Here is a 25,236-nt window from a genome sequence, read left to right as displayed (position 1 = left end):
TTATTACTGCAGCATCGTGGCAATTATTCTATAATGTTGTAGGATTCTTTTGAGATAAAGACTGAGATCAGCAAAAATAAATGCTGCCAATGAACTTAGCATTCCCCAGAAGGTGCTTCAGAGACTTGTCAGGCTCTCTCGTCTCCTCAAGATTATTGACCCAACAACAGTGACCCAGTAGCATGTTATCCTGGAAAGAACAGTAATGCTCAGGATCTCACTGCATATCCTATGCATGCAACAGATGTGAGCACGCTACCAAATTTTAAATAGAGGAAAGCAGATTTGGGATCTGTGCAGTTTTAAAAAGCCCTCAAGAGTTCTGGGCTGAAGTGTCCAATGATAAATGCTGCAGCATGATTTCTGCTGGGTTTAATCCAGATTTTATGCAATTATGGGAAAAGAACTACTGTGAAAAATACTAGAGAACAGCGGCATTCGGTGCAAATAATTCTCTCCCATATATAAGAACATATATTTTAAAAATCTGCACAAATTTTCAAGAAAAGTTAGCAAATCTACTACGATCACAATGTGGCATGAAAAAGCAATTTAAGAATTTAACAGCCAAGTGTCAGCTCCACAGACTCTTTTACCTGTAAATACTATGAAAATAACAATCGCTGTTGCAGAGGAAACAGTCACCACCTATTTTCTCTCTTATGAATGCAAAAGTTATTGATTGGTTTTGACAAGGAGAATAAGTGAAGTATTCAATACTTTATTTCATGATTGAAATAACAGTTAATCAGCACAAAAAGGCTATGAAAAATCAACTGCCTGCAATATCATGAACTAGGATTCATTTTCATTTAAAATGTGAAATATCAGTGCCACAACCTTTTCTTATTTTCTTCTACAAAGGGACACAATTGCTTCATATCGGGAAATGAATCCTTGTTTATTCAGTTTTTAACAAGCAGCAGAGCTTCAGCTTCAAATTAATAGTTAAAGCCAAAGAGCATCACCTTCTTTAAATCGGTTAAAAGTATTTGTAGACATAAACATGATGGATGCCTAGAAACTGGAGCATTCATTGCTGTGGGGCAACAGATGCCACAATGAAGTCATACTCTGAGAGATGTCACTGGGCTCAGGATAACAAAGTGCCTTCTGCACGCACTGTGAGCCAGACAGTAAGATATCCGACCTACGCTGGGGACGGCACGGGCAGCGCAGCCCCAAAGGAGCCTTTGGGAGACACCAGCTACCCTCTGTGCTCGGTGCACCAAGCTTTGGGGTGATGCAGATGCATCTGACCAGCCCTGCTGGCAATGGGAGAGGTAACTGGGTTGTCACTGGGCACAAGGGCGAATGTGGATGCTTTTGCCAATCCTACCGCTACAGCCCTTTTACTGATGGGAAGAGAAACTTCCCTCACAGCCCTCAGTTTTCCCCCAGCAGAGACTTCCCCCACGCTGCAGAAACATCAGCCCCCCCGATATAACCACAGAGGTCTCACTATCCTGGTACTAAAATAAGCTGGCAGTGTGGGCCAGCCTCTGGTCCCCTGACTGTTTTTCATGCAGTAAGAAGAATCTGCCACCCCTAACTGAATTATTTTTAACTATCATTAGGGCAAATCATTAGGTATTTTGTCTGTTAGACTAAATATTTTCACTTCCTGTCTCAGAGAAGGATGATCTGATGCTCCTAGAACAAGCTGGATACAAAGCTGCCCTTGGTACTGAATAGAACATGTCATTTTTTGGACTACCTTCCCTATTCTGAGACTTGCTCAATTTTCCTCTACAAGATGAAATAAATTTTCCAAAGCTTGCTGATCTTGCAGTCTATGAGGACAGCTTGCATTTATACAGCATGCTTCACTTACTCAGCCTATTTGAAGCAGCATTCAGAGACACCCACAAGTGACAGTAATAGAAAACAGCCCCAAGGTGGGTAAGGCTCTTCTGATCAAATGTACAACCTTCCTCCAGATGCAAATGGCTAAGAAGGTAGCTGCTGTGGAATGGGTTAAATACTTAGAAGATCAAATATGTAATTTAATTTAAATTAATTGAAATAGTATATTAAAACCCCTCCAAGTGACTTGTAGGAAGGCCTCATAGGTTTTTCCGAGCTAATTGGTAATACTAATCAGATGCCCTGGTTGAGTGGCACATTTGGTTTTTATTGCTCTTTTTTGAACCTTCCACTTCCTCTCCCTTTTTTTTTTGGCAATCCTCTGCATAACCAGAGCTCTGCAGTTATGCACTCTGCAGTATATATTGCAAGCCAGGCATGTCCTATTAACATCTTCTCCACTGGCTGTATTATCTAGCTCCTTGAACAGGACAACGGGGTTCAGGAAATTTGGTCTTTTTCTCCTTCCTGACACAAACTTGTCAAACATGCCTGGAAAGGCTCTTTCCCCATCTCTGTTTTTTCCAGCAATGACTGCCCTGAAGTTGTTAGATCCCCAGAGCAGAGGCCTCATTCAAGTACTGTCAACATAACTCAGGTGGTGATATTGATACTGAGGTTATCAGGAAACAGTTCACATCAATATGTAATTTTAAAAGTCGATCCATTACCTTTCTAGCCTTTGCATGGTCATGGCTAGGGTTTTGTTCAGTTCCTCTATCATCCGGCACCCTGAAGGGTGAATGGGCAACGTGCTGGACCCAGAAGGCAGGTGCTGGCTGTGGCTGCCATACTGGAGCTGGTGCTGGTGAGCTGCTAACTGGGATGGCAGGACAGTGTGATGGTGCTGGGTCAAAGGCTGCTGGGAGCTCTTCTGCGTGGAATAGGATGAGAGAGAGAGGTCTGGCCCCCCTAAAGGCATGCAAATCATGACTTTCTTTGGAGGTAGCGGAGGTGACAGTTTAACTGGCATACAAGGCAGTTTCACAGGAGCGCCAGGATCTAAAACAGAGGAAAGAGAGGTCCTGGAGTTACTTTTCATGTCAGTAAGATGGAGATCAGAGTATCTGCCTGGGCGAGCAGGTACCAAGGTTGCTAGTCAACACGGGAGCGTTCACCCCTTCCCTGCTGCGACAGACAACTTTGCATAGCTTGCGCTCAGCACGGTCTTCGGAAAAAATACTGTTGTTTTGCAGCACTTACGAGTCTCACAAAAAACATCCCAGGGCTGTGCATGCCCCTTAATAAACACGTTAAGCAATGCTTAACAAGGCTCAGGGCACACTTTGATGCTTTAAAGCCCTAATCCTCCAAAACAGCCCTGTGAGGTAAGCACGATGTCTCCCGCTCAACAGGCACGCAAATAGGGGGAAGAGCAATCTGGTGTCTGAAGTTACAGGATGACTCACCACCATCACTGCTGGAGCAAAAGCTCAGGGACTCCTGATCCTTCTCAGCCACTGCAGTGCAATTACTACAAGTCACATTTCTTACAGCTTTGTAATGTGCAAAACATCTGGTGTTAAAAATTACAGTACAGGGCAATGGAGAAAAGAAATAGGGTTTGAATACTAAACAGGAGGGGTCTGGAAAAATGAAGGGTACAGGAGGAGAAAATGATAAAGGGCAGAAGCTCGTTAGGATTAATGTATTCTTTTACAGAAGACTTGGCAGGCCCTTTTCTCTGGACTCATGCACTGAATTTTAACCTTTTTGACTCTAGGCATGTTCCTTGAATCACACAGTTGACCTGCCAGGCAAAGACTCCCCTGACTTCCATGGGAAATCAGTGAAAGGTCTACTAGCAAATCTCTCTGTCAGGACTCAACGGTAGGATGGAGATTTTTGGAGTTGCACCATGAAAAGCTTTCAGAAGGGAAAAGAAGTTAATGCGAGGGCTTGTAGTTCCCAAGATGGGTGTAGGAAATGGCCACCATGTATGCTAAGAGCAAAAACGAGAGCAAATATACATGCTGTGAGCTGCAACTGTGAGTTCGTGTTTAGGAGGAAGGCCAGGCCCTTTCCAGTCTCTAATACCACAGACACTTGGCTCTTCAATGCAGCTCTGTGGGCAAGGCTTGCACACTCTTTGGCCTCTTGTTGCTTCAGTTCACTCTTCTTGCTGTAACATGGTAAAGGAACTGAAGGGCTACAACCTTCTTTTGACCTGAGAAAGCCTGGGAGTGAGATGTTGCCCTCCATGTTTCAAAGGTCATCATGCTCCCGATCGATATCAGATTTCTAAAGTCCTCTTCCAGATGGTTCTTTTTAGCATTGACTATTCTTCTCCTTGCCCCCTTTATTCCTTCCTCCCTCCTGGCCTGTTCTGGGTATTGCCTGTATTACTATCCATATCTACTAGCCAGGGTGCACAAGGTTGATACTAAGACTGCCAAGCACTAACGCTTCTTGAAAATGTTAGGGACAGTAGTGTGAAAAAGGACCATACATGAAGCCAAGCTCAGATATGACATTAGACTTTTTTTAGTGCTAGTCGTAGCTTCATTGCATCCACGGTATCCACTTGATACTAGTGTTTTTACTACTCTAGGAACAACACACTGACAGCAAGTCTTCCCTTTCTTCAAAGGGCTTATAGGCTAAAGACACAGGAGAGGCAAAGGGTGCGCAAAGATGAAATAGAGGCATGGAGAGAAAGTAGTATTTCCACATTGCAGAGTGGGGAGTTACAGTAGAACTCAAGTCTTCTAGCTTTCAATGCAATATCATATCCACTTGACATGTCTCTTGAAGGCAAGAATTCTTCTGATGGCTTCAACAAGGCTGAAATCTAACTCATGGGATTGCCAAAGCACATGGCACTGCCCTCTCCTCTAAAGCAGATTGCCTTCTGTACAGTAGAAAATAATACTTTCAAGATTTTCTATTCAAGCACAGTAAGGTCTCCAAGTTACTGTGTTTTTCTTACATACACGTTATCTGCGTATATCTCCTCTTTGTATCCTGCATAAAAGAACACACCATCTTCAATAAAATATAAATAACAGAAAGAGTAAAAAGTAAATTGTATAGAGCCCTGAGAATAAGGCTCCTATGGGATTTGTAGTAACAAAGTGTTTTCACACATTTGGGCTCCAGGCAATTTCAATTCTAGAGCTGGTCCTGAATTACAAAGACTATACTGAGATCTGCACTTCCATTTTGAAAAGTGCAACTTTGACTGTTGGTTTTAGATCCTTTTCTGCTGTATCTCAATTAACGTCTTCATTTGACAGTGCCTGTGCCTGGATGCCCCACCACTCTGTCTATGATGCAGGGGAGTCATCCTTAATGGTGAATTCAAAGAGATCCCAACTGCAGGTGTCTCATGCTTTAGACAAAAGAATAACTGCAAGTATCAACCGGGTTTGCTGCCTTCTGTGATCCTGAAGATTAGAGCAATATTGTATGTTGGGAGTGAGTATAATATGCCAAATGGTTCGGGCATAAAGCAAACGGGAATCCTTTCCTTTCTTCTAAAATACAGCGAAAATTTATTTTTCTTTCTTATGCAAGCATTCATCTAATAGAGTTGTGACAGAGGCACTGCAGCTTTGGAGTTGAACAGGAGAACAAGTCTAGCTTAATTATCCCAGGTAACCACATACTCCATCATGAATCATATGTGCATACTCTGGTTTCCACTCTTCACAACAAAGGTATGGACCTTTAGTTTCCACTTTAAAAAACCCTTCACATCAACGTGTTTTCAGTGGTATCAAGTGCTGGGTGACTCCACTGGACACCTGCAAAAATCTTGTTCATTATTTTTAACATAAGGCTTTATTCAGACCCACTGTGTTTCACCCAAGTTCTTGAGCCTCTCTGAATACGGCCCTAATACCTAAATGGAGCTGTGAAAATGAACCAGAGGCAAATCTACTTGTCTGCCCTTCACCTTCGGGAGAGTTCTACTTGTCTGTTAAAAAAAAAGGCTAAAAGGAGAATGACTGCAATGGGAGGAGGAGAGTTCGACCCATTCACTCGGAAACCTGTCAGTGTATCTTCACCTACATCAGTAACGGAGACCTTGTACTGCCAATTTTACTGCGTGGTCAGATCAGTGATTGTGCTGAACAAATGGGACCTTGCTCAAATCCATGGGCTCCAGGCATGCTGTTGGAAACTGCACTACCATCATCTGCAGTAAATGAGAGAACAACTTGTCCCTGCGTGTGACAGTGAGGTGCTGCGTTTTACAGTTCTTTCCTCTGTTTTAATTTCACAATATATGTGATGTATGAACCAGGGGTAGAAACAGTTATTGTCTCCAGCACGGAATATCCATCAGACATGGACATCTGTAGATGAATAAGAAGCTGGACAGTGGAAATATGAACAAGGAATCTGTGATAAGTGTCTTCTCAGTGGAACATTACCAGAGTCTTAAATCATTGCACAAAGCACTCATGTGACAGAAGAGAAACAAACTGTGTGAAGCCAGGTGTGCAAGTCTGATTAATCTCTTTTGGCTGAGGTTCTTCATGCTCAAGAGAATAATGAGCAATTTTGCAAGATGTTGGTTCCCAGCAGGGTTGTGACCACTCAGCACTGTGCATGGTTAAGTAATAACTGTGCCAGAATTGATGAAAGAGGTGTCAGACATAGAAACCTTCCCACTGCTGATGACAATAAATTACTTAAAAGATAGTCGTGGATGCCACAATATTTGCTGCACATCAGACCTACGACAAACTGGTCAGCCCTTACCCCTTCCATATAGATAATTTTGCTAGTATCTATAGTTGCTGCATTTCCTCTTGGGTTTTTCAGGAGATAAACATACTCTTATTCACTGCACAGAAGGTCTGCCCATGTATGGTTCTTCTGATGTGTCTGTGGTACTCTGAAGCCGTACACTAACTACACCAATCTGATGGTTCCCAGCCACTGAACATGGCTGGAAAGTTGGTCAGCACATGTTGCAGATACACCTGTTGCAGATAGAGTGCTGGGAAGTTCTGGATGTACGGCAGCAAATATTGCTCCAGTAGGGCTGCTAGAAAATCCTCAAATCCTCCCCCAGCATAACTACTGCATGGAGCAGGAGGACATGCCTGGGAATCCTGGGCTTGTGGCAGAGTTGGCTATGTTTGCTATCCTGCCAGCAGGAGAAAAGCTCTTTCTTGACTCCTTGTGATGCCAAACAGAAACCAGCATTGTACCCCGACAGCAAGGAAGGCCAACAGCCTCCTGGGTTGTATGAATAGAAGCATAGCTTATTCCCCTTCTATTCAGCGCTCCTTGGACTGTATCTACATTACCGTGTCAAGCTTTGGGCACCTCAGGAAAGACATCAAAAACCTAGAATGAGTTGAGCAGAGGGCCACCACGATGATTGAGGGCTGGATCACCTGACCTGTGAGGAGAAGCTGAGGGACCAGGGCTTGTTCAGGTTGGAGAAAAGAGAGCTTGTGGGGGGGATCCTAACAGCAGTCCTCCAGTACCTATGAGGAGGTTATCAGTAAGGTGGAGCCAGTCTCTTCACAGTTGTGCATGGTGGGAGAGGAAGACAACAGAGGTTCTGGACTGGACTATAAGGAAAACATTTTCCCCCACGAGAAGAGCCAAATGGTGGAACAGGTTTGCCCAGACAGGCTGTGCAGTTGGCATCCTTTGCGGTTTTCAAGACCCGGCTGGACAAAGCTCTGAGCAACCTGGTCTGATCCCATAGCTGGCCCTGCTTTGAGCAATAGGTTGGACTAGAGACTTCCTGAGGTTCCTTCCCACCTGAATGACCTTATACTATGACCTTTGCTGTACTATATACAACTACAATTAATACAACTCGTCATAAAGTTAACAAGTTACTCTTTAAATTCCATCCAAGTAATTAATTCTGTAATGTGCAAAAACCAGTGTGGCCTGTTGAGGGAGCTCCATAGTGGAAATGAGGTGATGTGTCTGATATTTGCTGGGAGCATTTGGACAAGTAGCTTTTACTTTTTCAGGGAAAGATTTGAGACTGAAATTCTTTGCTGTTCTTTTGCACCATGTATGCATCCAAGGTTCAAGTTGAATTTGGAGAACACAAGCAAAGCATGCTTAGCCTAAAGGCTGAAAAGCACAGTTCTGCATGAATTCCCGTGCAGAGCCTTGAGGAGGGTTTCAAAGATGAGATTTCCTGCTGCCTGTATGGGCTAGGTACTCCCCCCTAGGCAGCGGCAGGCAGAGGAAGCGTGGAGAGAGCAACTGCATCAGGGTCCAGCTTCCCGTGAGAGCCTGGGAGTGCTGGTGAAGGAGAGCTGCTTTTGCTCGTCTGCTTCTCCCTCAAGCACATAGTGAAAAGAGAGTTGTCCATTGCCCCCACGTGAACGTAACTTGTCTTCATGAATGCAGCCTGCCAGAGCAGGCAGCAGGAGGTAATGCCACAGCGGAGGAAGCTTGTGGATAATGTTTTGGGCTCATCTACAGAGGAGCCTTCTGAGACACGTGACTGTTGCCTTATAAGATACTGCAGAGAATATGTATTGGATAAATTGTAGCTGTAAATACTTTTATAATGCTGTAACCAGCTGTGTTGTGGCAATGCAGCAGGACACCAGGCAGCCATGTTCTCAAATCTCATCCTTGCCTTGTCTGCATTATCAGAAGTAACTTTTGGGGACCTGTAACATTTCCTACCCTGTTAAATGTTTGCCTCCAATCATGAATTAGTTCTTACTCTACAGAGACATAACTAGAAAGCACAATCTCAGAACTAAAAATGTGCTATGCCTCTCCTGAAAATCTTGACTGAAGAAAGCAAGAAAATGCAAAAGGTTTTTCAAAGCTTAAATACAATAGCTGAGTGGCCAGATATGACCCAGACTACACCCTACTGTAATATTAGGCTAAATTTGGGCTCAAATACACTCAGATGTTGCTGAGATCCCAGCTTAGTGGCATATTTTTTGTTCTCTGCTGTTTTAAGGGACTTTATGGGTTACTGGCAATTCAGTTGTTTGAATGGAAAATATCTAATTAATTTCAGAAAACTTTATCTGTGCTGGTGAGAAGTAACAGCTTAATGAATCACGATCAAAAGGAGCTTTACACCACTGGGGTGTGTTGTCTATCAAATCAGGTATGACCAGACTTCTTGTCACTTTTGGCCATTAAAGATTTTATGATAATCTGGGGGCTTTACCCCAGCAGTCCAATTAAACTTGGTCCCAGGTGATTATTTCAGCTTCTCCTACATTTTTAATTAAGGGGACTGCAAGTGTTGTCCTAAATGCCTGGGTTCTGCATGTGGATATTGGAGAATTAAAATGATGAAAGAAATTCTGTCCATGAACATTGTCTAATAATAATCGTATCTGAAAACCAGCAGAAGGCTCACCAGGAGGTGACTGGCCAACAGCAAATGCAGAGCAGGGAAAAAACGCCATCAAAACAGTTAAGGATCATGTGTTTCTCCCAGGGTTGCCTGTCTTCTAGTGCTGTGTGGGCACTTCCACACCCAGTGCTGTGACAGGGATGTTCCCTGTGGAGGCAGCATCATCAAGAGCCTGGGAGATGGCGTGAGGCAAAGCACAGAGCATCTTCTGCAGCAGCGGTGGCACCACTCCCAGGGGCTGCTCTGCAGTCTGCTCTTGGCTCTGGCCCTGCTCCTGCACTGTCCCGTCCCGCAGTACCTCAGCCTTGAGAAGAACCATGCCAAGGTTGTGTGATTTATATTTGCTAGAGGCAATTCTCTCCTCCTGTCACCTTTAAAACAGATTTTTTCTTTTCATTCTCCCCAAAATTAATTGTGCTCTTACATGTTTATTTTAGGCCTGCTCTTTAATGTGCATTTCTTATCGAGGGGAAGGCCAATCTTTGTCTTGGCAGAGGCAGATAGATGTTTGAGATGGTTCACAAATGCTTTCAGAGGTGAGGAATGTTTCTTTTCCATTTCTAAAACCTGTATTAAGTCCTTTGCCAAACCCTGCAAGTCAGTCTTCATGCCTTTATTGAAGAGCTTTGGGATAAGTTCACAGCAAGAAGGTGGTCAGACTCAAAAGAAGCTTTTCTTTCCTCAAGTTTTGTATTTAAAATATATATCCTTTTTTTTTTTTTTTTTTTTTTTTGCTGCTGACTACGCCTGTAGTGATTTTATAATATGTTTGTATAAAACATGTTTCTATTAAATAAATATACATATGTACACATACACTTACATATATGTATCTTAAGATGTAAGATAAGAGGCACTTCTGCATTTTTAGATGCATACCTGAACCCTTCACAAGATCACATCTCCCCTTGCAGTCTTCTTGAACAGAGCTACCAGACCATTAAACCACTGTTTTAATCACTCTTCATTAGCCAAGCCCAGTATATCTTAATTTGTCCTTCAACCTTCTCACAAAATCTTGAGTAGAAAAATGGGTATGCAACAAGAACAGAAAAGCCTTCACCTCAAATGCCAGAATTCAGATTTTACTTGTTTTCTCACACACAAGCTGAGGATGTCTCTGGAGTAATTAGTAAAAGAATAGCATTAATTCTGCTTCTCACTGATGAGGGTGCTTCATTAGGATTGATTGCTCATTTCCAAATATACACGGCTAAAATAATTACCAGTGGAGAACACAAGGCACTGAACAACACATATATCCTTTAGACCACCAAAGTAAATGGACTCTTAAGAATAAGTTTAATACTTTTATTTATAAAGTATGTATAAATGAGGCTTTCAGTTCCACCAGGAATAGCTGTCAATTAAATTAGGGCCCTATGACTAAACCTGAATCTCTGTTCCTTTTCCCTGAGGGTTCTGTATATGCACATACAAGAGTTTATTTAGGACTGGATGAGAGACCACTAAAGGCCACCACAAAGTAAGAGAAGTCACAGTTCTGTTTCACTTTCATTGGAAAGTCATCACCATCAAGCAATTGACTTACGCTGATAGCTTGAGCCTGATTCTACTTGACAGAAAATTTCGAGCTGCAAAAGAAAACCACAAGCCAGAAAACCAGAAGCCCTCAGCCTTTGATTCTTCTGCTCTCTCTTACAAAAGAAAGGCTTATGAATGAAGGACATTTAGTACCTGAGTTTTTTCCTATGCTATTCCTATTTTTTTCTTTCTTCCATGTTGGCCTCATTTCTGAGCAGCTTCTTGTAATTGGGACAGAGTGTTATGGGAGATCATAGGAAGCTGGTTTTGTCCTCACCTGAAGCCATTAATACTGCTGCCTGGCTTTGCAGGCTGCAGAACTGCCCATTCAGTTTGTAGTATAAAGCAAAATATTAACCATTATGTGTAGATTTTGGCAGGCAAGAAAGTAAAGAGATTTCACATAAAATGAACAGAACTATACAGAACAAAAATGTGTGGTCATCCAAACAGAAACATGAAGAGACTACGTAGAGATACAAGAGAAAACCAGAACATGCTCTTTCCTAATGAACTCTTTCCTGATATATATCTTAACCCGAATAAAATGGGTATTAACTGTCAGGAAAAAAAAAACATCTAGAATGTATTAATGTGGGCTGAGCATTTCTCACATCAGCCCTGAAAAGATCAGGACAGCATTAACACAAGAAGATCGACCCAGTGAGAAGACCAGTAACTGCCCCAGTACAGAGATGCACCACACCTCGTCTTGAACTCAGGATTTAGAGGTGCTGCCTCCTGGGCAGCAGCTGCAATTATGAGCAGACTGTTCAAAAGGTGTAGGCAAGTGTTACGGGAACCTTCTTTGGTCTGTGTAAATGTAGCCATCCTTTGCTTCGGTGGTCTAAATGAGACTGGAGAAAGGAGACCCACCAATCCTCCTTCCACATGTACCTAGAGATTTGAATCCCCAAGAGCCTGGACACTTGTGAAAACCTCTGGAACACAAAAAAGGAGCCTGTATTGTCTATTGTTGCTAGCTGCCACGCAGTGAGAGATAAACTGCAGCATGAACTGCAATACACCAAAATCCTGGTCATTGGGAACCGGAGCTGCCCATCGTCAGCAGGACTCACCAGTGGGAAGGGAGTAGTCAGAGTAGGGGTAGAAAAGGGGAGCAGTTAGGCAGGCAGTGTGAGCAGGGAAGCAAAATGGCAAGAAGCCATGGGACACAATGGCCTGTGTAAGGATCAGAGGGCCAAGTAAAAGACAAACACATGGAAAGATACAGGGTGTGTGCAGGGGGACCTGCCCAGATGGCAGCTGAAGGGAGAAGCAACAAAGGGAAAAAGGAGAAAGCAAAACTCTCCCTTTCCCCTCAACCCTCACCCCTTTTCTCATTAAAGGCATTTAAAGATATCCTAGTATTTTCCTGATACTTCCTTTCCCGTCAAAGCACATCCTGCAATTTTTGTGGTGATGGTAAGTCTTGATGCATAACAGTGAGGAGGGTTAGGAAACGCAGCAGTGGTCTTAGGTAATTACAGCTGCGAGGGGAAGTGCCCTGAAGCAACCTCGATGAAGCTGTAGCCTGAAAATGCTTTGTGATCCCTGCCCTAGGTACAACACAGATACATTACCAGTACACACAACAACATGTGCAAACAGTGTTACAGAAGGAGGAAGGACACTGAGAAGCTTGCTGTAAGGGCAGGTTTTTCGTATAAGGGAAACGGTGGTGCTGAGGGTCCAGGAACACCTACTTACCAGTTAAGTGGCTGGCAATCCTGGCAATAGGTTTAGGAGGCAGGGCAGGGGGCTGTTTGAGGAGGGACAACTGTTTCACTGGGGTGTCCTCATGGTCTCCAGGGAAAGCGGCAGATTTTTTGGGGGGAAGTAGCAGGACTGGCTTAGCTGTAGGATCTTGGGACAGGAGGACGCCGGATTCATTGGATGTGGGGCTCTCTTCAGACACTGGAGGACACAACCACATCATAGACGCAACAACGTTACGAGCAAAGCAGCAGCGGATACAGCCGCAGTAGGACAAGAAAAGCAGTGCAGCAATGCAGATTAAGAACGACTAATAGATTTCACTCAAACATCATATAACATATAAAGGAGGAGAGAAAGAGAGAGAGAAAAGGAGAAAGAGAAGGAGTACCCACACATCTACACAACAGCCGAATTTCCCATTACCTCTGACAGAAGCCAGCTCCCTTATGCCAGGCTGGAATGTATTCCCACATCTTGAACACAAATCAAGAGCCTTAAAATGTCACATCTCAGACGGTCTGTCACCACAGCTTGCTCAGGACCAGATATGTTAGCAGGTGGTCTCTAAACTTATCCTATAAATGCAAAAGCACCTCACGGGGCCTACTCCATTTCAAAGAGGCTGCATAGCCGTGCAGGATCACGGATAAACACTTCTACCAGTCACTTTTCCTCACTCGACCTTTGTCCACAACTCTCAGCATTAAGTGATGCAGAAAGAGGAGCTAACCTAGATGTACAGCGTTGCTGTCTCTCTGCATGGGCTGGCAAAGACGTGCAGAGAGCCTCACCTAGGGTAGGGCAGCTGGCTGCGTTAGCTACTGAAAGATGCGTGCTGTGAATGTCACCCAACACCACGCGGCAGCTAAAGGGCATGACGTTGTACCCTAGGGTTTAAAAATGTTGTCAACTCTCTGCTCTAGAGCTCATTGGCACAGCTGAGACGTAGCCAGAGAGTTAGAAATCTACTCTTAAATGTTCACAAAGTGCAGGGACTTTGCCTTACTCACAAAGAGGTTACTTGTGTAGAAGTAGAGGTTACTTCTATGCCAAGTCTGTCAAAATGTCTCATGGAGCACCCAGTGACAATCTGTATGCTGTCACCTCCTTCTCCACCACAAGACCTTTGTCTTTGACAACGATTTCTCAGGGCTAGACACCAAATGTTAGAAGTCAAAATCTTGTTTCAGACAGCTTACATCTTACATCAAACAGCATCTACATCATAATGTAAACAAGATGTTACCTGTCCCATCCATGATCTCTGTGGTTGGGAGCACCTCGTATGAGCAGGGTTCCCCAGATACTGGACCTGACTCCAGTTCTGCTAGGGCTGGCAGGGATACCTGGCTGGAGCTCAGCACTGGCCCGGAGCCCAAAGGCTGCCCATTCTCCAAAGCTCCTTCTTCATTTGGTATGGAAAGTTCCCCATCTGTTCGTAGTTGGAGGAAAGCAGAATGACAACAGAAGACACATAAATAAGGTGCAGAAAGAATTTAAAATGAAATCTGCTATCTTCATTAGCTTGCTTGCAAATGAGGAACCTGAACTCAGATCTTGTATGTATACAGAAGACACAGGGATAAAGATCAAAACAATATGGTATCTCAAAAATACAACTTGTGCAGAGCATTTTTTGGAGATGTCTGACTGTGATGTTCTGTCCACAACAGTTTCACAGAAGTCTGCCAGCATTCCACTTGCCTTAAGGGGTTATTAAGATTTGGGAAAGATGTGTCGAATATCTGTGTTGATCCTTTGCTTATCCTAGGATGGTCGTTATGATCCATGGTCTAAGCTGGATGGTTCCTGACCATCCTCCACCCATGGGGCCGTGTGGCCCCATCCAGGGCCACAAAATCTGTTTTCCCTCTGTCTCTGTTGAAGCTGGGAAGTCAGGAATGAGAATGGGCTGGAACTGAAGCTATGGAGCTTTCTTAAAGAATACTGATATACACAGTATATAATTTATAAGATTTTAATACTAGTAACAAGAATTATTCTCTTCCCTTACACCAGTTTTTATGCTATAAGGGACACAAGCAAAATCACAGAAGTATGTACCTATTTTACACACAAATAAAAACATTACAGCTCCCAGCATCAAGATTTTAAGTAAGAGAGAGAGTAATTTTTACAGTCACCTGGTCTTGATACTGGGATATAGCAGATTCCATTTAGAAAGTCTCTTTTTAAAGTTATTAATAATATCTCCTCTATCTGAGCAAAATTTCTATAACAGCAGTGGTAGTTTCTTTCCTATCAAGTGCCACTTCACATTAGAAATAATAAAGAATAGAAGCAACAGATCAGATCATTCTCTATGGTGTCAACCCACATGATTTTTATCTCAGAACTTGTTATGCACAGCACTCTGGTACCTGGAGGCAATGACTACATGGATATCTCAATTACAATTTTGTAATGGAAAGTGTTCAGCCCCTGTGGTTACGAGTGGAAGCCTGAAAATATAACTGGAATGTGACCTGTAAGGCTAGAAACCAGCAGGCAAATAAATGGAGCCTCATTTTACTATGCATTTAAATTATTTTTTTAAGTCAAACTCAGGATTTTCAGGATCTGATTCTCGATTTTTGGGCACCTCTGATTAGCCATATTACTGCTCAATGTACTGCGAAGAGATGTACATCATCCAAGTGAGTGCACGTTTTCCTCTCACAGGGCTAAGATGTGCAAAACGCTTTGGAAAACACTACAGAAAAGAGAAAAAAATTTAAGTCTCACTTAAGCGTCAGGACACAGCAATTAACAAGTATGTTAGCTGATAAGTATTCAGAATTATGTTTCTGCCTTTCAAAGCTTCTCTACAGTGAGTGAAGATGGTCTCCTGCTTATTTTGGAATTATTAGAAATACCAAGGTCTTGACTTTCTTGTTTTTGTTGGAGGCTTTTTGAAGACCTAGAGAGCTATTATGGTACACAGCCACATCGTACTAGACTGAAACCCAACACACAGCTTTCAGAGCAATCAACTGAGCTGGCTAAAAGGTGGCAACATTAATCAAAACTGAAGGTTTTGGCCAATTGTTTGCAGCACAGTCTCCTTCTAACTGCTGTGGTCATTCAATACAGACCCATTTATTTCCCTAGGCAGCAAAAATCAAACAACAGTTCAGCCAGTATTTAAGCTGAATGTTTTTCGACTTAGCTGTCTGGGTGGAAACGCCATTCTGTGCTTGCTCTGTCTCCCTGTTATAAACACACACCTTTACACATGTTTGGGACAGGGGCTGCTGTTGCCTCAGTTACCTGCTTTCATGACAGAATGTAACTGTTTCTTACGCAGAGCAACTGTTTCTTGAATGAAAGGCAGTAATTGTGTCCAGCAATATTCATTAATTCAGTGCAGGACTAAATTTGACCGTAACTGTGAGCAGACAGAAAGTATGCATGATAAAACCAGTAACGTTTATTTTTGGAGGGTTGTCTACACATTTTTAATGAAGTGGGATGCCTATTGTAATATGTTGAGCACCTTGAAATCTTACTGTCCTAACTGCACTTTTCATTTCTCAAGGTATATTCAGCATGACTTAAGAAGACAGCATTCAAATGAGCCGTTGAAGGTTTACGCTTGTGAAAAAGTAAAATGTCAGGTAAAATTTTGGCTTTTACTTTTTGTCATAATAACAAGCATGCCAGCTCTCTGTACTGATAGTGTAACCTCTTTTAATCTTACCTCTAAATATCTCCTATCTTCATCTAGACTCTGAAACCTGTCCTTGGATTTGACTGAAATCATCGGACATGACACAGAATCATGACTGAAATATACACCCTAATTCAGACCTCGCTTAAAGAAGAGCTACGTGGGGAACTGCTCAAGTACAGCAAACAGATCAAAGATGCAGACAAAATAATTTGTAGAGTGAAGAATATCTTAGTGTGAATTAATTCTGGATCAGAGACATGCTTGATAACCAGACATAAGAGGTAAATTGCTTATTACTTTTAAAGTACTAAAAGCTCTTCTGGTTAGCTGGCATACAAATGAAGAGAGTCCTGGTAATGCAATTATTACATATATATGGATGGATCGATTAGTCTTCAGTTATGAGTTTGAAGTTAATTTTGCACAGCGATAACGTATGTTATCTTTTGTTCTCACACTTGCTAAATCCTTTGCTGTGTTTTCACAGAGCCTGCTGCTACTTAGTGGAGAATGACTTTCCCTAAATCCATGAGCTTTGACAATGTTGGCTGGGTGTCAATCAGCTGGATGTGGACAGGACCAGAGAGAGTAGCTTCACCTCTGCAGCAACAGCAGCACATGAAGGCTGCTCTTCTGTTACTCAGGAGGCTCTGCACACCTGAAGTCACTGAAGAAACAGAGGAAACTCTGATGCACAGGACTCTACCCAGACACCTTGATTCACCTTAGCATGTGAAAATAACAGCATGGGGTGAAGGCCCAGAAATGCACAAATGTTCAAAACATGTGTCTCCTAACCATGGTTTGTCCTCCTGAACTCACCTGCCATTTCCACTTTCCGGGACTTTTTAAAAATTGCCTGGTGTGAAGCAGCCCACAGTGCATCAAGCTGACTGGTACAGAGCAGTCCTTTTGCTATGTCTTTCCATCGGAGCTCTGCCTACCCTCTCACTGTGTCTTCTCACTCTGAACACCTTGGAGTAGGGAACTTCTTGTGTGTCTGAAAAGCGCCATGCTCATGCGCTCCTTCCATAGACAAATGGCTAAGGAAGTCAAAATGATGAGGAGCATTCGAAATCCTGAGTTATTTTCCACTTTGGGTTGTCTCCTTCAGTACTTGCCTGTTCTCAAGTAAGACCGTCCAGGCAAGCGTTCTCGATGGCAAAGGCTAGGAAGGGCAGAGAAAAATTCATGTCCTTCTCTGCCATGGCCCCCATGGGCTAGGGGATAGAAAAGTGAGTGTTCCTGCGTGTGGTCAAGACCTGTCCCCAGGGCTGTTTCCTAGACTTGGTGGCTACCTTAGCACAGTGGCTAGGATCCTCCTTGACTTCAGTCTCTAAGCAGACCCCCGATTTTGCGGGCTACAGTGGAGTCTGAGAAAGGCTGACATGTCCTCCCTGCTTCTAGAGGAGTTCAAAACCTTTCAACATATTGCAACTGCAGCACAACTGGCTCTCTGGTGGCTGCCTTGCCTTCCTCCTTGCTGCACTACCAAAGCCGCTTCTTCAAACTTATGCTCACATACTGCTGCAAAACCTGCCTTAGCACATAAGTGCAACACTCCCAAATCCCATCAGGATTTAGGTAACCTGAAATTTGGGTCTAAATCCATCATTTTGATTAGATAGAGAGTACAAAAATACAAAAGTATAGAAGATTAAGACTGCCCATGCTTCCTTGCAAAACGATTGCACAATTGTCTCTGAAGCAAGCAATCAGTACACACTCATATTCAGAAACTTCTCACTACAGGCAATCTCATCTATCTTCAGGTAAAAGAAGAGGTATCAAAATACTACAAGTAGACTTAATTCTTTGACTGGCACCATGGAACAGTGGGCAATTCTAAAGACAGATGCGTTTGGGACGGTTACACCCTCATGTGAAAGTCAAAGCTGTTTATCTATGTGTGGGAGCAATAGTATAGCAAAAAAATGTGAGTTCTTCTAAATGCTGTGGTATGTTCTGAGTTGCAGGTGGAAGCTGTATTTTTAACGTCTCTGCACTGCCTGGCCACAAACTATTAGAACAGCAGGTGCCTCATCAGATACTTCTTAGTATTTTTCCAAAAGTACACAGTATTTGAAAAAATTACAACCTTTGCCTACATTTTCAGAAGACTCAAGTCACAGAACCCTGGAAATGGAAGATGACAGAAACTGGTTCTGTCATGAGTCTGGCCCTTGACAAGAAAAGAGCTCTCTACAGCTCAGTCTGGACTGGTTTCACTTGACCAGTTTAAACGTGGGGATCACTGAAGTGATAAAAGCATTTCTTGTTTCCCAAATACAGCAGCTGGACTGCAGTGACTCTCCCATGTGTGAACACTGTGACTTACTGCACTCTGCTTTCACCTGCTGGATGACAAAGTCCTCTGAAAAGCCAGCAAATCCTGAAGCAAACAGCTCAGAGTATCATTTTAAACAGCAGGTGAACAAACTCGCTAATTCTGTTTTTCTTCAACATAGAAGATATGATAAAACCAATACTAAGCACACTGCAAGCTCCAGAATTTTTGTTCTTGGCTCAGTCATATTAAGTTTCCTTTGATCTGTATGGATTCTTTTTAAAAAAAAAAAACGGGTAAAATTACTCACTCACAGGCTGATTCTGTCTGCTTTGTCCTCCTCTTAGGAAAGGGAGACAAAGAGATTTAACATTATGGCTACACATATTGCCTGTGCAAGATGCCTCTTGGTATGGAAGGTGCTACCATCATTAAATAAAGCCTTCTGCTACGAAGTGCTAAAGCCTGACGTGTTTTCTTGAAGGATTAGAGATTACCTAACAGGAATTACAAGGGAAATGTTACTTCCACTTAAGATTCGCAGTGAGATATAATATCCTTTGTTAGAATTGCTCTTGGATTATTACAGCACTGAAGGAAAGATTGCTTTTGCTCTACAAATCTTGCCTTACTCATATCCTTATATCATCAAAGCTACTTGATCGCTGCTACTATACTTGTGTATTACCACTTTCTTCTCTGCCTTACCTCTTTCTTTCAAGGAGGGGTACCAATTCTTACCTTCCTGTGTTTGCAACCAGCAGGAAATAATGTAGGACACTGAACAAGAAGTCCAGCTGTTTTGCATTATAGTTTCCCTTTTAGTGGCACCTGACAGTGAAAAAGTCCGATGCCTCTGCTTTTTGCACTGGAAATAGGAAGAAGCAGCATGTGTTTCATACCAGCTTTTTCTAATATGAAAAGGTGAAAAATGACTATAAAGAGGAATTAACTTCTTTTTTCAGATGAGGACCTCCAGACAGCTTAGCATCTGCTTCACAAGATGACATAGAAGATTACAAACTACATTATTTGACAAATGGAGAAAGCTGAAGCGCTTTGGTAGCAAAGCAGGGGGAATCTCCCCAAGTTTCAACGGGGAAGGCAGGGTCAGGCTGCACAGAAAAGATTTTCCCTGGGGATGCCTTTAGGTGTATGTAGGGGTGGGTCAGAAAGCAGCTAGGTGTGGGATATGAGGCAGGGATGAAGGAGGGCACAGCCTGGATGGAAGCGTGACTGAAGGCTGACTTCTGAGCCGGCCAGGGCACTGAACGGGGAGCTATGCCCTGGCCTCCCCCGGGCTGCGACACACTTGGTGCGACAGCCTGGACTGTGCCTCGCTGGCCGTGGGGATGTCTGCCTCATGGCTGCGTATCCGATCCGATTCACACTCCAAAATGTGGAGAAGCCAAAGCAGCGAGAAGGGCAAACCTTTTGCCACGTGTTGTTTCTAACCTGAAGTTGCATCTAGGATGACTTCCAAGGCAGCAGGCCATAGTGAGAGCACAGGCAGTGTTAGATCTAAAGGACTAGCAGCATCTAAAACACGTAACGGGTAACAACTGTAGAATTTAATGACAAGTGGCACATTTCTTTGGTTTTGCAATGTTTTTTACTTTTTTCACTTAAAAAAAATAAACAGTTCAGGTTAGTAAATTTTTAAGTTCCCAATAAGCTAGACTAAACCAGTAGGTAGCAGATTTAAATGCTCCAGACTTTATGAGGTAGACCCCACTTCTAATATCTGTGAAAGTTTATAACTTCTATTGACTATTGACTTCTAACAGGTTTTGTACTGGTATTGTTAAAAGACTTTTAGATTTTGAATTAATGAGGCTTTAAAGCACATGCATAAGTTCTACTGAAATTAAGAGGCAACTCTGGCGTGTCTTTCTATAATTTGCTGAATTCATTGCCTTAGTTACTGACAAGGGAAGCAGCAAAACAAATAAAAACTGCAGTTAAAGATTGATACATACGTAATAGATGTCAAATATGTGTTGCATTACTAGTGTAAAACAATAGTGTTTGTAAGACAATGGCATTTTGCATAAATAATACATTACCAACTCAACAAATTAATTATCCTGAACAAGGAATTGTTATTATGTCTTCTGAGCTGTTTCAAGGGAACATGTACTGTTCTGTGCTTGCCAGCATCCAAAACCTTTAAATATTTCCCTTTTCCACAAGGGTTAATCCCAGAGTGACTCAACCAGACAACGATAACACATGCAGGCACGGACCCACTCCATCTCCCTGCAGTCTGGATGCCTCGCTGTTTTGCAGCAAGTGACTCCTGCATGCTGCCGTGGTTTATGTTTCTACTGGTTTACATTTCTGATTAACTTTCAGTTTTATTTGCTAGATAACTATCACGTGTATCCAACAGGGAGGGCCAGCCCACGGTGAAATCAAAAGAGATGTTTGGAGACCTTATTCCACAGAGTCCTGCAATTCGGGACCATATTCCCAGTTCTTAATGTTACAATAATGTAGCATCTGGCCATAAAACTATATGGGATGTCAATTTAATGTTGTGAAAAGAAGAACACTCACCTTTATCAAAAATTTCTTTCAGCACTCCTCGTTTTATAAGCTCCTCTCTGCTTTGCCTCATTGATATTTTTCTTTCCAAAGCTGTAAGCAAAGGAGAAGGGTCAACATAAATAGAAAAGAAGGGAAATGATTTTTATAAAAGGCTCTGTGCCTTTTAAGGCATTTAAAAAATGCTTTTTCTCCTCTTCAAGTCAGTGGCAAATTAGCATCTCAAAATAAAGGCTACTGGCAGTCCAGAGAACCTGCCTGCTGCTGTAGCACGGCTGTTATTGACAGAAATGGCTATAGACTGACCGATTTGAAGGCATGCCTGCGCTCCCATTGCTTAATTTTGACACATGACTGAAGCATTGCTGTGGAGAATTAGAGACAGCAAGGGGAGAAAAAGGCAATTAATGCAGAAACTGGAGGGGGAAGGTAAGAAAGGAGGCAAGACCAAGGGTCACACCAATGAAAGACGTGGCCATGGACTCTCTCCAGGCCACGGAAGAGGACTGGCACCTCTGCTGCCCTGAAGCCACGTCTTGTTTCCCACTAACTCCAGTGACAGAAGAGCAAGGCATTTGGGACAGCGCAAAAGTAGAGCTGTTTAATGGAGCCTTCTCCTCCCCGGAGGGGTGTTTTCCCCCAAAAAGGTGTAAATGAGGGGAACTCCAAGAGAGTCACTGCAATTTACACCAGGTCTGAACAGCCCGAGTTCTGCATTGCCTGCTTGGAGACCGTGGTCACTGGGGTGGCAAAATGACAGAGAGAAATTTAATGTTTGTTTAGTTCAGCAGTAATTAAAACAATGTCCAATTAACCAAAACACCACAAAGGACATGCATTCAGGCAAAGAGCTGATAGCCAGCGAGCAAGGGGCACAAGAAGTGATGTGCAGGCCTGGCTGTGACTGCGCGCTCTGCGAGAAACAAGCCTGTGCCTGCCAAAAAAGAGGCACAGTCAAGGGCGAATTGCTTCTGCCATATGCTCCCCTATCAGACCCAGAGCAGATGCACGCACACACAAATGAACTGGGACTTAGCATCTCCAGTCTGCCCAAGGCAGATTTAAAGCAAAAAGAGGCTCCGAAACCCTCTCTCCATCCCTGAAAACATGAGGGTGTAACCTTTTCTGGCACTGCTGCATGTTGGCTGTTCCCACAGGGGCACAGTATACTTGGTGAATTAGCTATGCTTATACTGACACACTGCACTCATTACAACTTATTTGCTGTCAGATACATATGGCTTGGTATGAACAAGGCCAGCTCTGCTTCACTCTTTTCCATAGCATAAATTTAGGTTTCCCCATTTTTAAAATCAGTTTTGAACATGTATTCTTCAGGACAAAGAAGGTCAGGAGGTACATTCAGTAGCTAATAAAAACCCTGGTCTCCCCTAAACACACCCTCTGAACTTCAGCGTCGATCAGAATTAATGGCAGGTCCCTTTGCTGAGGCTTAAGACCCCATACCCATTAGCCAGCCACACAGTACAGTTTTATTTTTGAGGCTGTTAAAGTAACAGCCACAGCATTTTCCAGAGTGCTTTAGTCCCATCTGAAGAAGCGCTTTAGGCACCTCACTGACTTCCAATGAAACTTTGATTTCCAAGTTTCTAATATGCTTTTGAAAAGACATACACAACAATCAGACTGTGGAGTCAAGTTGCAGACTGCTCCCCAACCTGCCTTTTCCCTGCCTTGAAGAGGCCTTGTTCTGGTACATTATTTAAAGCTTTTTCCCCATCCTCCTTAAGAATAGCTGCCCTCAGCCCCTCCAAAAAAAGCCAAAACAAGCTACAGATAACTCCCAAGCCTTCTCTCACCAAAGAAATTGTTAAAACCCTGACTGACTTTACAGAGCAATTTGGTGGCACCCAACACCTTTTCCAATAGGTCTGGGAAAGTGTAATTTTCTGTTAGTGTAAGCAGCAAACAGCACCCAGTCTGTCTGAGCTTGTTCTTCAAGTGGGAAATCAAGTTGGGTGTCACAGCAGCAAAGCATCAGTTTCTGCATATTGACAGCAGCACTGCTCACAAAACAAAGACGGGCAAATACTGCTATTTCTGTACTTTACCTTAAATAGCTAAGTAACAGATCCACATTTTACGTACAAACTCACTGGCACTCACCCGGGTTCACCGTCTCACCCTTCTGCCTATTCAACAGCTGGCTATGCAAGGTAGCAGCGTTACTACTGATTTCATGGCTAGAAGTCCCATCACATTATTAAAGTAGTGGTAAGAAACATGGTAATTTTGTGGATTGGAGTTAAGGCTTTCGGGGGACCGACTGCTATAGAGGGCTAGCAGGACATTTTGAAGAAGCGCAGGAGCGCCTTTCCCAAAACAATTGCTGGGCAAGACACTCAAGTATTGATCCAGACTTCTCAAAGTCACGGACTATTTTTGCAGTCTAGCAGAATTTCAAAGATAGAATATATTTTTGGAAGACAGTGGTTTTTCAGATACTCCCTTTTAATTGTAATCCGCTTCTGCTCATGAATGAAAAAAAAACCCCAAACCTGCAGTTTGAAGCTCAGACTAAAACAGTTTTTTCAGTTTCCAAATCCTTTCTAAGTAGGTACAGGACTTAAAGTATTAATTATTTTCCTGCTAAGCCAGTTTAATTAATAAGATATTTAGAGGAAGGGCATGCTGGGCTAAGGGCAGCACTGAATGATAATACCAGATGTTATACTAAAACTATGGAACATGCTGCCTTCCTTTAATACAAATCTTCCTCCCAAACAAGTCTCATACATTTAAGTGCGTAAACTCCTATGCTACTGCTGGATCAGGTGGAAAAAAAATTACAAGCGCTTAGATGCAGAACTCATTAGGATGTAACGGCCCAAACAATGAAATGTTTCACTCGGTCCGGATTTCTCTGGCAAAGATTGCCTGTTCTTTTAGGAAGGATTTTCTTTTCAAGCAGAAAGCTGATACAAAATAAATTCATTCACTCTTCACTGAGAAGTGATCCATTCACAGCAGAGGATAAATAAAAACCTCCAAATTAATCCTTGATTCATGAGAACCTTGTAAATTCTGTGATGGGGAAAAATTAAATATAATTAATATTTAACAAAAGATGTGTTACTTCATTGGCGATTTTCCTTGGTGATTAACCTCACTTTGTTCATTTGTACAATCTTCCAGGAGATTAGAAATAAGCATTAAGCCCTCTTTATGGGGTCTACCTATGCCAGAAACTGGTTTTCTCAACAAATTCATCCATTCTCCAAGAAACTCTCAGTTACTAGTTTATAGAAATGAGCATATGTATCTTTTACTGTATAAGCGTACAGATTTTGCCAGCGTGCTCTGCAGTATGCTGTTTCTTTTAAGCTCTGATGAAAAAACAGTGGGCAATGTTTTTATTAATGTTTCTGAGCTGGTGTTTTTGAACTTGTCCCTCAGGAGCAGCACCCCTCCGCTGTTCAAGCAGAGTTTTTCTCTGTGGCAGACCCATTAAGATCAGTAAAGCCTTGACAGGGTCAGGAGGATTTCCTGCCCCTCCGTTCTGGAAATCAAGTACAATTTTGTCTTTATTCCTTTAATAAGCCACTGCGCTTCGTGATGGCAGTGACCGTGGGTGGCTCCTCCAGCTGAGAAGGTGAAGCCCTCCGCTGCCTCTGTGCCAAGCACTTCTGCTGCTCCATTAACCAGCCAAAGAGGCGTTTATGCAGTCAGGACCTGTAACCTTTCTGTCCCTCCCATCCTTCCCTCCAAGACCAAAACATCTCAGATGAACTCTTCCAACCTGCATCTATATGAGAATAAACTGGTTCCCTTTGCATAACTTGTCATGTTGCTGCTTAAACCAAGGGGCAGACTCAGTAAACAAGTCCTGCCCTTTCCTCTCATCTCATAACCAAAACTAAACCCCAGTCTGTGCCAGCCAGTTGAATCTCAGCCTTGTTTTTTTCTGAGGTTGCCCTTGGCCTTTGTCTTAAAAAGCACTGGGGGATGCTTTGCATGAATTCTTCCTTTCAAAGGCCACTATAATCTTCATGATGATTTTAGGAAGCAAAGGTCATTATAGGAATGGAACTTAGAGCAGAAGCTTTCTGGTGCATTGATTATATTTGGATTCAATAGGCAGAAATTTGCTTTGCTAATAATTCAGATCTGAATAATTAGAAACAAGTAAACCAATTGCTTTGCACAGTGTTAAGATAAACAACCATCAATATTTCCTTTAGACTTGTAAGGAAGGAGAGATTTTCAGATGTGATGGATTATGTATCAAAACATGTTACATCATCTTGAAATTCTTCC

General features: G+C 42.8%; 1 protein-coding gene across 1 annotated transcript in view; it reads right to left on the bottom strand.

Annotated features, from left to right (window-relative positions):
- Positions 1–25,236, bottom strand: part of PHACTR1 (phosphatase and actin regulator 1) — a gene marked incomplete at its 5' end in the record, with an annotated part of 314,606 nt that overhangs the window by 56,051 nt on the left and 233,319 nt on the right. Inside the window, 4 exons of the mRNA XM_082319596.1 lie at positions 2,538–2,868; positions 12,443–12,649; positions 13,698–13,883; positions 20,971–21,051. Coding sequence (XP_082175722.1) covers positions 2,538–2,868; positions 12,443–12,649; positions 13,698–13,883; positions 20,971–21,051 — 805 coding nt within the window. The remainder of the gene's footprint in view (positions 1–2,537; positions 2,869–12,442; positions 12,650–13,697; positions 13,884–20,970; positions 21,052–25,236) is intronic.

The sequence above is a fragment of the Platalea leucorodia genome, assembly GCF_965183815.1.
Source record: "Platalea leucorodia genome assembly, chromosome: 1".
Classification (NCBI taxonomy): Eukaryota; Metazoa; Chordata; class Aves; order Pelecaniformes; family Threskiornithidae; genus Platalea; species Platalea leucorodia.
This window is presented reverse-complemented; position numbering and strand designations above follow the sequence as displayed.